This window comes from Cetorhinus maximus, chromosome 5 (assembly GCF_964194155.1).
Source record: "Cetorhinus maximus chromosome 5, sCetMax3.hap1.1, whole genome shotgun sequence".
Taxonomy (NCBI): domain Eukaryota; kingdom Metazoa; phylum Chordata; class Chondrichthyes; order Lamniformes; family Cetorhinidae; genus Cetorhinus; species Cetorhinus maximus.
Genome location: NC_135883.1, coordinates 81706906 through 81722097, shown reverse-complemented (window position 1 = coordinate 81722097; position 15192 = coordinate 81706906). Strand labels below are relative to the sequence as shown.

At 43.1% G+C, this 15192-nt stretch overlaps 1 protein-coding gene across 1 annotated transcript in view; it reads left to right on the top strand.

The window, feature by feature from the left end:
- Positions 1–15192, top strand: part of lama2 (laminin, alpha 2) — a 582487-nt gene that overhangs the window by 249017 nt on the left and 318278 nt on the right. Inside the window, exon 13 of the mRNA XM_078542125.1 lies at positions 9162–9254. Coding sequence (XP_078398251.1) covers positions 9162–9254 — 93 coding nt within the window. The remainder of the gene's footprint in view (positions 1–9161; positions 9255–15192) is intronic.

The window sequence follows — 15192 nt, the reverse complement described above, 5'->3', positions numbered from 1 at the left end:
ACCTTTCTTATGGCAGTAATGGCATTCTGCATCCTCAAATCTGCAGGTGTCAGGTACATGGTCACCTCCATATCCATAACAGATTAACCTTGGAGTAGCTGCTGAAGTGTTTCTATTAGGCCTTTTCACGATTCTGAGAGCTGACATTGCCTCTCGCTTCACTGCTGTGTTCCTGGTTTTTGCGCCATGCCTGGCGGTAGGTTCCTGCCCCATGTGAAGAACAGCGCCATGTTGTATGTGTTGCAAAGCCTGTGAATCTCTCGCAGCACTTTCCATGGCAAGTATTATTTCCAAGGTGTGCTTCAAATCGATGTCGACCTCTACGAGTAAAAGGCACTGAATGGCGTTGTCGTGAACTCCACAAACTAATCGGTCCTGTAGCGTATCATTTAGTGTGTCCCTGAATCCGCAGTGTTCTGTCAACTACTTCAGCCTTGCTATATAGGTTGTGATGGACTCTCCTGGGGCCCTAACTCTGGAATTAAGCTTAAACCTCTGCATTGTTACGGATGGCTTCGGCTGGTAATGCATTCTCACAAGATGCACTAATTCATTAAAGGACTTAGAATTGGGTGCATTCGGGGCCATCAGACTGCGAATGAGATTGTATGTCTTGCTACCACATATACTCAAAAGGATTGCTTTCTGTTGCTCTTCTACGGTAATTTTGTTCGCTACAAAATAAAAACCAAGGTGCCCTCCAGTCTTCCATAGTCGCATCGTAAGGATCGATTCTGCCGAAGAGTGGCATGAATGGTGAGCAGTCTTTTCTTTTTACTTCAGATTCAATGTACACACGTTAACAAGGTGGGGTGCAGCGTCAGAGCTATTTCACTGCTGTCGCCAAATGTAATGACTTGGCATACCGGACAGGTTTCAAGAGGTTTATTACAGACAGCTTTTCTGAATCTCGAGCTTTAACAGGATCCTCGACAGGAAGTTCCACCCCCCGGATTGCCCGTGCTTAGAGCTCATTGGTCAGAGCCTCCAAGAGCATCATGTGACGCTTGATAGACTGTAGGAGAGGCAATACCTTCAGTTACTGCACCTTCATCCACTTATTTAATCCAATTTTGAATATTGGCAAAGGGAGGAATTTAAGGGGGTTATTGGGAGCAGGTGGTGAGGCAGCGGATGGGGTGCATAGAATTGGAATGGAACATGCTGGTGCGGATCCCCAACAGCATGATGCCAGGTCCACATTCTACCACACGTCGGGAAGATAATTGTGCTCGTTAACAAGGTAATTTAGTCTCATTTACTTGCTGCTGTTTGTGATTTACTGCAGGGTTAGGAATTAACTTGAGCGGTACACGAAGATCACGGGCCATTAGATTCCTGACCGCTTAAAGCTGGCAGCACTATGGCGAAGCCTCAGGTTCACCTATGGAAGTTAGCCATTGATGGAAGAAAGGGGGCGAGGAGTGCAGCAGGAGACTTCTAAGAATGGGGAAGTAATCTACCTTTGCGCTCACAGCAGCAAAGGGGCAGATATTGGGGTGGCCTCTCAGCAAGGTATGCTGAGGGTCATTGCTGCTGGGTCAAAGGGAAGGATCCCATGGAGGCTAACTCCAAGGACAGTGCACGAGAAAAGGAGAGACCATTGGCCATGGGTCTCATCCATCCAGTCTTCCCGTGCAATAGATGAGTGACGCCGAGGGAAGGAGGACCAAGCTCCTGAGGCACCACTGCAGCAGCAGCAAGCTACAGAAGCAGGCAGAGGGAATTAGCAGTATGCAGCCATGCCAAGAAGGGCCCAAATGCGGCTCAGTGTGTCCTAGACTTGCCTAAACTACCTGCAGATGTCCAAGCGAAAATATCAACGAAGACAAAAGCTGCCAAAGGCCATCGCTGACCTGTGCGCCAAGCAGCAAGATGATCAGTGATCCACGGGCCTCAGTGGACACCCAGTGTCCGTGGCCCTGAAGATAACTGTTGCATTCAATTTTTATGCAATTGGCTCTTTCCAGGGATCTACTGTGAACATGTATGGGGTCCCAAAGGCAGCAGCTCTTCGCTGCATCAAGGAGGTGGCCAATGCCTTGTTAAAAAGTGCTGGCAATGATGTACACTACTGAATCACCCAGACAGTCAGGTGGAGAGGTCCATCGGGCCCATTGCTGGATTCCCCCAATTGCAGGGTGTAATTGACTGCACACATGTGGCCATCAAGGCCCACACGGACCAGCCAGCAGCCTTCATCAACAGGAAGGGCTTACATTTGCTCAATGTACAACTGGCCTGAAACCATTGAAAGCAGATCCTTCAGGTGTGTACATGGCTCTTGGGGAGCAGCCATGATGTTTGCAAACAAAGGCAGTTCCAGGTGCTATAGCTATCCTTGAGAAGGTGCTGGTGAGCCACCTTCTTGAACCAATGCAGTCCATGTAGTATGGGTACTCCCACAGTCATAGCCTGCAAGATTCTGCGAAAAACCCTCCCTTCTAGCTAACTGGTGGCTCCAGGCTGTCATTTTAACGAGCCACTGCCAGTCAATTCACTTATTCTGTTTCAGGTGATTGGTGGATTGTAAATGAAGCCTGGGCCTGAAATTTATGACGGTGGGCGGAATTTTACGCCGGCGGGATTTTATGGTCGCGCCGATGTCAATGGACTTTTGAACAGCTCACTGCATTTTACGGCACCACCCCCGTCATGACAGGGTCATAAAATTTAGTCCAGTGGAAGTATTCTGCAGTCACCCTTGTCTAAACATAAAAATGAGGGGAGATGGGATGTATCTCAAGGTCTTGGGGAAGAGTGGATGCGATGCTGTGCAGCATGGCTTCAAGCAGCTGCAGAAGGACACTATGGGGCTGACTTTTTCTTTCTCTGACCGAGTGCAAGATTGCACTTGACTGGACTTAGGTCACCTGCAGTTCTGGCTTGAGGACTGAATTCCCAGTCCTGGCTTACCTCCAGCACAGGAATGGCCCTTGGAATGGGCATGTATCTATAATTGAGGGAGGAAAGTGCAGTGTTGCTGTAGGCTGAGAGGTCTACAAAGCCGTAATGGCCTCTTGCTTCATGTTCTTCTACCACTGAATAAAAGGAAGTAAAAACAGTGATTTAAAAAAAAAAGGTGGGAGACGCATACACTCCCATCTCAGTAACAATCTGCTGATATGCTTCCACTTGCTGCAGATGAGAACTCACCACCTCGATATGAGGATTCTCCTGGAAATGCTCATGTAGTACCCATGCTCACGTAGTTCAGGATTTCAGAATCACATTGAACCCTCTGTCCTAGAAACTTGTTTGTTCTGCACACTTTTTTCTGGCCTTAAATAGGTATCTAAGCTTCCAACATGATAGGCAGGAGGTGCATGCGCATTACAATGGCACCCTCAGACATATTGATATAGGCAAAAGAATTACCATCCAGGATAGATACCTGAAACAGGTGTTAATATGGAAGTAAAGGGCCTATTGCATCTGAGGCCCCCAATACAAAATTGGTTTGGCCCGATTGCAGTCAGGTCTGGTGCTTGCTTGCAATTTCTGGCATCAATTCATTATATAAGCATTTTGTCTTGTGTAACACCATTGTCAATCTTTTTTTAATAAATATGTTTAAAATTAAGCCAACAGAAAAGAATACTTTTGAAATTATGAATCTAAGGAATTTCAGTGCTTTCTTTCTAGACTGATGAAAATGCTTGTAATTTAATTGCTTTTTAGAGCAATAAATAGTGAAGACTAAACAACTAGTTGAATTGTCAACCAAGGTAGCTCAACAAAGATATTAATAGGCTGTGCTGCTTGCCTGCATCCTGTTTGTGGAAGTTTACAATGCTTGCAAAAACACTTTTTGTTTGGACTTTTTCATTAAGAGTTTAATTTCCAGTTTGCTTTGTAATTTTCAGTCATGCTGGATCAACATCCTGTGAAAATCTTGCAGTCATCTCCCAACTAAGAATGCTTAGACTTTAAAAAAAAAGTTTTACGTTGTAGAATTATGTGAATCAAATGTGACCTGATCAGGTCCACTTTGACATTTCCTATTTCAAATAAGTAAGGATTTTATTTTTGGCTCATGATTAATGTTTAAAGTTGCTGTAAATCATAATGTAATTTCTCCAGAGGAGATATCCCACAAAAACGGTTTTAAGATAATTATCTTGCGCATTAGTAAGTAGAAACTGTGTTTTATGTATAAATCACATTGAAATTAACTTTGTGGCTGTCTTTCTCTAATTTTTCATCCACTCTTTAAACCAGTTTCACTGCAGTAGAGCACTTCAGTGCCAGTTGCTTTCTGCTGCCTTGTCCAGATGGTCAGATTTCATGTTTGATCCTTTATCATGATTGCTGACAGGCTACTTAACTACATAGGCCATGATAGTTGATGCTCATGCCATCCTTGTGATGTTTACACACATATACTTCCAGTATAGGGCCACGGTAGTAGGAATCTTTCTTAATTTCCTGCCTAACCAGTGTCCTTGTGGCAAGTTGTAGCAGCTCTGGCCATCACTTTGGGTAAAATCCGAGAATTGAACCTAGAACTGCCGCTTATTTTTTGACAATGAAGAACTAGAAGAAATTGTATCATTCGCTTATTCTGCTATTTCTGAAAAATAAGAGTTCCAATTATTCTCCTGTATCAAAATTGTTCACTAGTCAAGAATCATCCTAGAGCTAAAAGATCACTTCAGCCTCTTTTCTCTACCATCAAGAGTCTCCTCAGTCCCCTCCACCATCACCTTCTACTAACATAAGAAGCTCATGGACTTCTTTGGATGGTTTCAGTCTTAATGACAATCAGGTGTCTCTTGTGTTTCGCCTCTTCCCCATGCTCACCAAGTCAAACCACCCTCCAAGTCTCCTTTTATCCCAGTGGCTTTCTCTAGCTTCTCTTCTCTCACAACACTTTCTCTGAGGAGACCCACTTCCTAATTTCCAGACACTATTCCCACTAAACTGCTATCAACCAAACTTCCTTTCCATAGCCTTATGTTTGCCAACATTGTAAATTCTTCACTCTGTGTAGATGATCTTCTGCTCTTTTCCAAAATTAGATTTGCCATCGTCTCCTGCAAAATAAACACTCTCACGCTCTCTGTCCTTCGAATCAACTACTGAGTCCTAACTTTTGTTTCTTCTCCAAAGGTGCTATAATGTTATGTTGTCGCCCAAATCTGGGTCTATCTGTCTCCACATTTGAATCTATTCAACCAGGTTTCCACCCATGCCTCAGCATTAAAATGCTCCTAACCTGGTCATAAATGATATTCCCTTTGATTGTGACTATGGTAAACTATCCTTCCTCATGATCCTCAACCTTTTTGCAGCCACTGACACAACTGACCACTCTATCTTCCTCCAGTGCCTTTTCTTCTTTGTCCAGATCAGTGCAATGCCCTCCCTTTATTCTGCTCCTACTTGTCCAATTGTAGCCGGAGCATCTCCCACAATGGCTTTTTAGTACAGAAGTTCCTGAAGGGTCTATCCTCCTCTACATTCTGTACTTTGATAACATCATCCAAAGAAATGGAGCTGGCTTCCACAAGTACACTTAGCTCTACCCATTCACTGCTTCTATGTTGTCAGATTGATTGCCTGACATCCAGTTTTGAATCTGAATTTGAGTCTGCATTTTCCTCTAGTTAAACATTGGGAAGACTGATGCCATCATCTTGACTTCCGCCACAAACTCTGTACACCTCCCACTGAATCCAGCCTCGTCCCAGGTTACTGCCTCAAGTTGAGCCAAGCTGCTCTCAAATTTGGCATTCCATTATCCCCCAAACTAAGCTTCCGACCTCATCACAAAGACAGCCTATTTTCACCTCCACCTCAGCCCACATGCCCCTGAAATCCTCGTGCGTGCCTTTGTCACCTCTGGACTTGTCTATTCCAATGGTCTCCTGGATGCCCTACCATCCTTCACCCTGCAGAAACTTCAGTCCATCCAAAACAATGCTGACCACAGCCTGACCCACACAGTCCTATTCTTCCGTCACTCTTAATCTTGCTGTCCTACATTGGCTCCCAGTCCTTCAACAGCCCAAATTTAAAATTCTCATCCTCATCCACAATATCACCCATATCTTTATTAGCTCTTTCATCTCTACAATCCTCCAAAACTCTCTGCTACTCTGACTCATGCTCTTCTACAAATCTCCCTCCCCATTCTTTCACCATGGCAACCATACGGTCAATTGTCTGGGTCTCACACTGTAAACATTTTTGCCTCTCCACTTCTCCATCCATCTAACCACAATAAATGAAAAATGATTTGTCCAATTTACAAAGGCATTCCAATGCAGTATTCAATCTTTCTTAGCTGTACCTATTCATGTCCTCGTGTCATTTTTCTAATCATATATTTATCCAGCATTTTTTTTTACAAGACAATAAGTAGCACAGCAATGATTGTGCGTGTTTGTGTGTGTGTGTGTGTGTATACGCACGTATGTGTTATACCCAATTTGTGAAACTGCCCATTTCTTGAAATGGGCAGTCTACCTGCACAGTTCATGAAACTGGAAGTTTGACCACCCAGTTCATGACATGAGCATTGGAAAACTTGTTCAGTTCATGAAATGGCCAACTTCTTTGAACGAAAAATAAAATTTCATTCACAAATCTATCATCTGCTTAATTCTGTTTACTGTCCTCTTATGTTTCATCCAATATTATATCCAAACCACACAGATATAGCTTATATTCATCAATGATTACAATGCAGCAAAAACAAATAAAGAAACAATTCATACATGAATTCATTGGTTTATGTTCTGTATTATTTCATTCAGAATCACACTCAAACCGTTCTGATAGCTTATACATCAATGCATACACTCTATCCAGGGGCCTACTCAGGTTCATTCATGGAGGATGGTTCAGGGGCTGGGTCAGGATTATCCATGTTGGGACCAACTCATGGTCATCTATGGTGGATGGTTTTAGGACTTGCTCAGAATCTTTCATGTTGGATGGCCCAGGGGTTGGCTTGGAGTCATCTGTGGTGGATAGTTCTGGGGTCAGCTCTTGATTGTCCAGGAGGATGGTCTAGGAGCCAGTTCAGGATCAGGATTTTCCATGTTCTCTTCAAGAAGAACATCTTTCCAGTTCTTCTTCAATGGCTGTGGAGATTCTGTTGAGGAACTCATCTGGCAACTTTGATCTGAGGCCGCACCATGGTTTGTTTCCAGTGAGTGCTTGGTAAGAAACAATCTTTATAGCCTCATGATAACTGATGTTCACTGCCCACTAAACAAAATGAACACATAGTTCAACTGAGTGCAGTTTGTTGTCACACATCCACACCATAAGCTTACAGCTTCATACCACCATTACTGCGTTCCACAGAGCCATGACTCTGGGGATGTCTGGGATGCCCATTGATGCCCATTCACCAGTTCCTCTCAGAGCATTGGCAGTTTGTGGATGACCTGTGCTGTGAACTCTCTTCTGTTATCTGACTGAAGAACCTGTGGAGCTCTGATTTCTAGAAACATGAAAAGCTGCTCATGGGCAACTTCAGCTGCTGTCTTGGATTTCAGAAGACGAATGACATGGAACTTGTTCAGGTACTCCACGTAGAGCAATATGAACCAATAACTTCTGTTCTTCATAGTCTGCCTGTCAACCAGGTCTACTTGCCCATGTTCATTCAAGTCGTTTACAGATAGAGGTCTCACAACCACTCCTGTTGCTGTCTCCTGCCTGCGGCACTTTTCTATACATCTCTCACAGCAATTGACGTACTGTTCTATAAGAGATCGTGGGATATTTGCATACTTTTCAGAAAGTTTCTTATGAGTCTTCTTTTCACCACCATGGCCAGTTTCAATATGTCTTGTCGCATGATGTCTAGGGCTGCTTCCTTGGTAGCCATGTACTTACCATCACTCTTGGTAACCTTGTCCACACCACCTAGAGAAGTAAGCACAAAATTTCAGGATGTGATATTTGTTTCTTGGGAGTTTCTGTCCAGTTTTCCCATGCTTGAGGATAGCAATAACCTTCTGTTCATATTCAGCAGACCAGAAAACAGCACAGCTCCCAAAACAGTCATCCATCTTCAGCGTTTGCAGGGGTTATGCTAGTAACAATAGATTTCTATTCTATATACTTGTTCTACAAGAGGTGTGAATGCCATCACATTTTCATCTGCTTACAGCAAAGCAGAGATGAACTTGTCACCATTGAACTGTTAAGTCTCACTTGCCATATGAGCCTTTGAAGTCAACACCATGTTAATTTCACTTCCAGCATGGAATTGCACACCTTCCATCACCTACTGTGTGAGCCTTTGAAGTCGAATAGGCAGATATGAACTGATTGTTTTGAAACTTATATTAAATTTTACACCTTCCACCAACTATCATTTGTGCCTTTGTGGAAAAACTTGCTTTCCCAAATTTACAACTTTCAATGCTCTTTAGCTCTGAAGAAGAGTCATATGGACTTGAAACATTAACTCTGTTTCTGTCTCCACAGATGCTGCCAGACCTGCTGAGTTTTATAAACATTTCCTGTTTTTATTTTACAATGCTCATGCTGTTATTGAGCAACTTAGTACATGATGTTAAGCTTGTACACTGCAACAGGCTTGAGCAACAATTCCATGAATAAGATTTTAAAACTCGTACATAGCACTGGCCATTTCATGAAGTGGCAGTCAAACTGTCTATTTCATGATCTATGCAATGGGTTTGCCCAGTTCATGAAATGGGTTCTGCCAGTGCCCTTTTCTTGATATGGGCAGTTTCACAAATTGGGTGTAACACAAATCATCAATTTCTAACTGTTGTCTAAAAGCAACACAACTTCCCATGTGTAAAAAACTTGTTGATAATTCAGAAATTGCAATGTTTCGGTGAAGTCTTGTTAATAGTGGTGCTGTAAAAGTTATAGTCTGAAATAAAAATAATAAGGCACATTAGTGCACAAAGTTCAATTCAAGCTCTTGATATTCTCATTTATAACAATGAGTTATCATTATATCACACATAAATTAGCAAAGTTATCATTTTACATTAAAATGCTTCTTGAGACTGACATGCATATGAAAAATGACAACAATTTAAAGATTAACGTGGGTTTTATTCTCAGATTTTGCAATGCCCTACGAGAATATCTCAAGTGCATGTTTTAATCAGTAGGAGAGAACTTTCTAAAAACATATTATTGTGCTTCTCTGACTCCAGCTGACAGCCTATGGAGGGAAATTGATTTTCACCATCTCTGCTGACTCCACAGGATATCTGCCTCACAATCAAAAGTCTCAAATCTTCTTAGAGGTTAGTGTTTATAATTCACTTTATTTGTGTTTTTCAAATTAGAGGCCGATCCTTTTTTTAACCTTTTTATTTATTGTTAAATCACACAAAGAACAAGTGCATCAGTTATTATCAAGCACTTATTAAAATGTTCATGAAACAAGAATTATGCAGAAGCATAAGGGAATTGTTACTAATGATCCAGTCTGGTCATTTGGAAGCTATAATTTGAAATTAATTTTATTTGAAGTGTAGGACATGTAAAAAAAACTCCTTTTATCTCATAAAATCATTGTTTAATCATGAACGATGCTCATTTTCACTATCCCAGCCTTGAACCAATATTTATATATATGTGAGGTATTGATCTATTTACACTGAGGCATATTGTCCTCTCTTCATTAACCTTAATGAAAAGTAAATGTGAATTTAACACTCTCATCTCTGAGTCAGAAGTCTCCTGTCAGAGAGCTGAGCATTGAAACAGTGCTGTCAATTCGGAGCTTACTGAGTGAGTGCTTGGGTGCTGTATTGTTGGGGGTGCCATCTTTTGAATGAGGTAATATGCTTCTTCTATAAATTTCTCTCCCTGTTCTCTCATCATAGCAACCATGCTGTAAATTGTCTCAGCCTCATTCTCTAAATACTTTGCCTCCAAGTTACAATAGCATATTGTAAGTCCAAGTTACAATGGCATTTCAATGCAGCATTCAAACTTATTTACCAACTTTTTTTTCATGTTAGCATTCTAAGATGTCATAACACCATTTGAAGAAGATAGGGGTCCTCTCCCAATGTCATTTTCAATGTTTATCTCTTAATAAGCACCAATGAAACAATTGCTTGGACATTCACTGAATTGTACTACAATGCGAAGCACTTTGGAATGTCCCAAGGTGTGAAAGGCGCTTTATAAAAGCAAGTTATTTATCCTTCCTTCCTGTAATTAAGTCATCTTTTACACTGTTATGATGATTCATATTCTCTAAAGGAGTAAATTGATAAATAAATAAAATGAAAGTAAACATGCTGATTTTATAATAATTAATTTTTAAAAATTCATTCATGGGATGTGGGTTTCGCTGGCTGGGCCAACAGTTATAGCATATCCCTAGTTGCCCTTGAGAAGGTGTTGGTGAACTGCCTTAATTAATAGGTTACTTATTGATGTATTCATTCAGATTTTGCTGGAAAACTAAAATGTTTCTTGCCCCTTTTTCTTGATGGGAGTATAGTATGCAATTGTTCAATTGTTTGGTGTTTGATTATGTGTGCCTATTGCCTCTTTTTTGTTCTGTGTGCTATTATTCAAGCCTGTGGGTGTGGCTAGAGAAACAGAAACTAAAACTGGAAGCAAGCAGCAGCAAGCTGGAAGCTTAAGAGAGCAGACGTTTTAAAGAGCACTTGTAAATAAAGCTCCTGCACGCAGAACATGGTATGTCATCTCTGCATATCTCCAAGGCACAAAACATAACAATTGGTGATGAAGAATGGCTCCAGCACCTTTCCTTCGTTTGCTGTAAAATCTGCCATGGGATCAATGGATTTCGGGGTTCAAGACCTACTTGCTCACTTCGGGGATGGAAAGCCTGGATATAGCAGTGACCTGCAAGAAGGCGATACTCATACGTTGGCTAGGAGCAGAAGGCCAGTAAGTATTCGAGCAGCTCACAGAAGCCACATATACATTCAATATGTGGTAAGTGCTCTCGAAAAATACTTTGGGCAAAGATAAGTGTGATGATCGAATTAAATGCATTCTGCCAGAGATATCAGAGAGCCCATCATGACCAGATGCTCTCAAAATGTGCCCAAATTCTGGAGGTACCCAATGGTTTGAACACCATGGGCAGAATTTTGCCCTTGATGAGCGGGCAGGCCCCACCGGCTTGGCGGTGGGCGGGCAGCTGATCACCACCACCGAAACGGGCCCCGCCGCCATTTAAGTGGGCAGGCTGCCCGACGGGAAGCGCTATGCCCCAACTGTCAAAGTGCGCTGTTTTGCACATGAAAGAGCGCACATCTCCCTGAGACTAAGTGCTGCCTCGGGGAGATCGCTGAAAGTTTTTGAAAGTTTAAAAATAGAAAAATAAAAAAATTATTAACATGTCCCCCTCATGTGACAACGTCACACGAGATGGGACATGTTAATAAATATCACAGAAACTTTATTAAAGTTTTTTAAAACCAACATTAAACCTCATCCAGCCGGTGGATGAGGTTGCATGTTTTTTCAGAAGCCCGCTGGGGCTCCTGGCCTGCCCTTAAAGTTGGACCGGCAGGGCCTTTAGTTGTTTTAACTACCCTCTCAATGGCCTCAATTGGCCATTGACAGGTCGGTGGGCAGACAGCTGATCGCGCTGTCCCCCCTGCCTTCCTGAATATTTAAATGGGGCGGGATGACGTCAGGGGTTCCTCCTGACATCATCCCGTGTCATTTTCACGTCGGCAAGCAGGCCCTGCCCCCAGCTCACTGACGGAAAAGTTCTGCCCCATGTCTAGCTCAAGGGAAAAAAGGTGTAACTCATGCTTAAAGTGGAATCACTTTGCAAAGTTGTGCAGGTCATTGAAGAAGAGGACTTTATCGGTTCGACACGTGGGGGAGTTTCTTCTTGGGAGTGAGGTACAGCATGTGTATCTCATCACGGATGGCAAAGCATTGGGACATTTTAAAGTCTGCTCAGTTAAGATTTCAGGTATTTCAGTGTTGCTTCTCATCAATGTGGGCATGTAAGTATCTATATTGAGTGACAAATTCTACCTTTGTTATTCATCTCAGCTTTCTCTCACTCCTGCGACAAATGGTCTTTAAGCTTACGATGACTTGATTATGCCAGTTTTGGGAATGATCACAGTTCCAATATACTACAAAAATGTCACCCTAGACAGATTCATATTCTACATAGCCAAAGGCAAAAGCCTTATTGGGGTAAACTTTTTTGAAAAGCTTGACTTTAAACTTAAAGACCCTACTAGAGCACGCATTAATGTGATCGATGACATTGACTATGTACAACAGCATTCTCCCTTATTTACTGGATTTGGGGAGATTAAGGGGTATTATTTTGCCACTTGCATTGGCCTGTCAATTCTGCCAAGTTTCACAAAACTTGAGATGGTTGCCATTTGCAATTCATGCCGAAGTGTCACAGGAGCTGAAATGACTTGAAGCTGACCGTATAAGTTAGTGAGTTGACTCATCGCGTGGATATCAAACATTGACATTGTGTTATGCAAAAATGGTCAAATTTGACTGAGTTGACCTTAAGGTAGTCAACAAAGCAATTATTCCAGTCAAGTATCCACTTCCTACCATCCAAGTGCTATTGGCATCATTTCATGACTCCACAGTCTTCACGAAGCTCAACATGCAACAGAGCTATCTTCAGATACCACTAATAGAGCAAAGCTGTTATCCTCTAGCTTTTGTTATTCATGAAGGTGCGTTTTAGTACCACAGAGTATCCCACAGACTAAGTTCAGCATGTAACACATTCCAGAAGATCATTTCTTCAGTTTGTCTGACATTGAGTAGACGCTCAACCTTATTGCACAACGTCGATGCCCATGGAAGGGCAAAGCAGAGAATGATCCGCAGTTATCAGTAGTGCGCACTCGACTCACAAAACACAATTTGATGCTCAAGGAGGTCAAATGCACATTCACGGTTTCCAAGATTGACATGCTAGGGTACAGAGTGACAGCAGATGGAGCAAAGTCTACACAGAACAACGTCAAAGCTGTTCATGCACTCCCGAACCCATCTAATGTCATCATTCCTTGCGACTAAACATTTACCACAAAGTCTTTCCTAAGTACGCAGAGTTGCAGAGTATTTTCGAAAGCTACTGCAGAAAGAATCACAATGGGAATGGACAATCACATAATAAACAGTGTGTAACACATTAAGGGTGGAGATAGCATCTCTGCCAGTACTTACATATTTCAACCCACATGCGGAAATATATGTCACAACAGATGTGTCGGAAAATGCATTTAGAGCTGTATTCTCACAGTACACTGAGGGAAGCGGATGAACAATCACTTACACGTTATGCCTGTTGTCACTGGAAAATCTCTTTCTACCTGGTAGCACCGCCTATGTCCCTAACCTTGAACCACTCTCTGAGGCCCTCAAATATGCTAGATTCATTCCCAAATTCGAAGAGTGATGTGGGATCATTTTTTTGGCCATTTTTGAGGAAGTAGCAGGACAGCTAAAATGACCATTGGGAGACATGGACATTTTTAATTCAAGAGCAGCTGTCAGGGAGAGCCCAAGAGGTCTACTCATGCTGACTCCTGATGTATCCATGAGTTATGAGCAGACCAAGGCTGCCAACCTAAGTGCTTACTAGTTAGTTCTGGATGCATATCGCCAGCAATTCCAGAATGCTGGTAAGAAGCCCACACAAACCTACATCAAGTTCAAACAGCTGAAGCAAATCACTTTTGCCCGATGGGTAAGGTCCCTAAGAATCCCACTCACCTGTGAGGGATTGTATGAGTTGGTATTGGTTGGAGGAATTCAAAAATTGCTTACCCTCCAACTATGGATGCACTTAGAGGAGTAGAGAACCCTCACAGCCCAGCATGCAGCAGGCACAGCAGGCAGCTAATCTTATCCATAGGACTGAAAAGTCAGGCAGACCTTTTCCAAACCATTCCCATGGGTATTGGAAAGATGAGCAGGGTGATCTGCCCCCACCCAGAAAAGAAAACACAAAGCAGGGTGCACGAAGCCTCCCTGCAGCACAAAGGGAGAACCCCAGAGACAGGTATGTTCCCATTGCCATAAAATAGGCCATTCCAGACCTGAGTGCTGGAGATTGCAAGGGAAGCCCGTAGGTCTAATAGGGCTCCATATGAATAGTCTCCTGAAGGATGCCCCAGTGGGTATTGCAGCAGAGCAGGCAGAAGCTCTCGCTACCAAATCTTACCCCCTGAAGGGCATGGCGCTGTGTGTGTCTGAGCCGGACAAACTCCTACAGAGCTTCTGGAGTCTTGTCCCTTCAGGAACAGTGTCCTCCCACCTGTCCCAAAATGTGAGCAAGTCCATTGTACTGCTCCGTGACATAGGCAGCGTGTGTGCTAGCACCTGAGCTGGACACTGAACCGGAACTCCCTAAAGAGAACAAAGTCCCTTTAAAACACCCCAATCACCTGACAATTAGACTAACCACAGTCCCTGGGTTTGAACAGCTGAACCCACAGTTTACCAAGGTGGGCATGGAGGAGCTAGGCTGGTCAAGAGCAGCTCAGCCCCATGATCAAAAACACTGGCACTCACAGAGTGAGATGTCCAGCATTCCCCTGTGGATAGCCCAGAGCAGCTTGACCATCACTCACTCACTGAATGGTAACCACCCTGTAACATCCCCCAGATTCTTTTGAAGATACTTAATCAGGAGTTGAACAGGCAAGATTTCTGAAACCAATAGCTTTGCTCATGCCTCATCCCGAACAGGGGAAATTCAGGGTCAGAATTTTCACATCAGCGTGCGGGGGCGGGGGCACAACGTGTTAAACGATGCGCAAAATGATCTCCGATCCATGCCTGCCATTAATTAACGGGCCACTTAAGGCCCTTGAGCCAGTAATTGACGCTGATTTTTCGGGAACTGTGCGATCTTCAGGTCATCGCATGGACGCAACGGGCAGGCAGGTAGGACACACTTTTTATAAACCTCATCCACGAATGGGATAAGAGGGGTGAGTGGGATTGCGAGTGTTATTTGTCAGACATTTACTTGCCTGTGTGAGCAGGAATACTTCAAAACTCTTCACAGCTGCTTGGACAGGAGTAACAGGCTTCAGGTCAGGACTCTGGAGTAAAATTCATTTTTGGGGCCTTGCTTGTTTCAGGAAGCCTTTCCTTGGCCTGGGAATGGGAGTTGTGCTCTCCACTGGAGGGACCTCCTCTGAGGAGGAAGGAAGGGCCAGACGGGGGAGGAGGCCA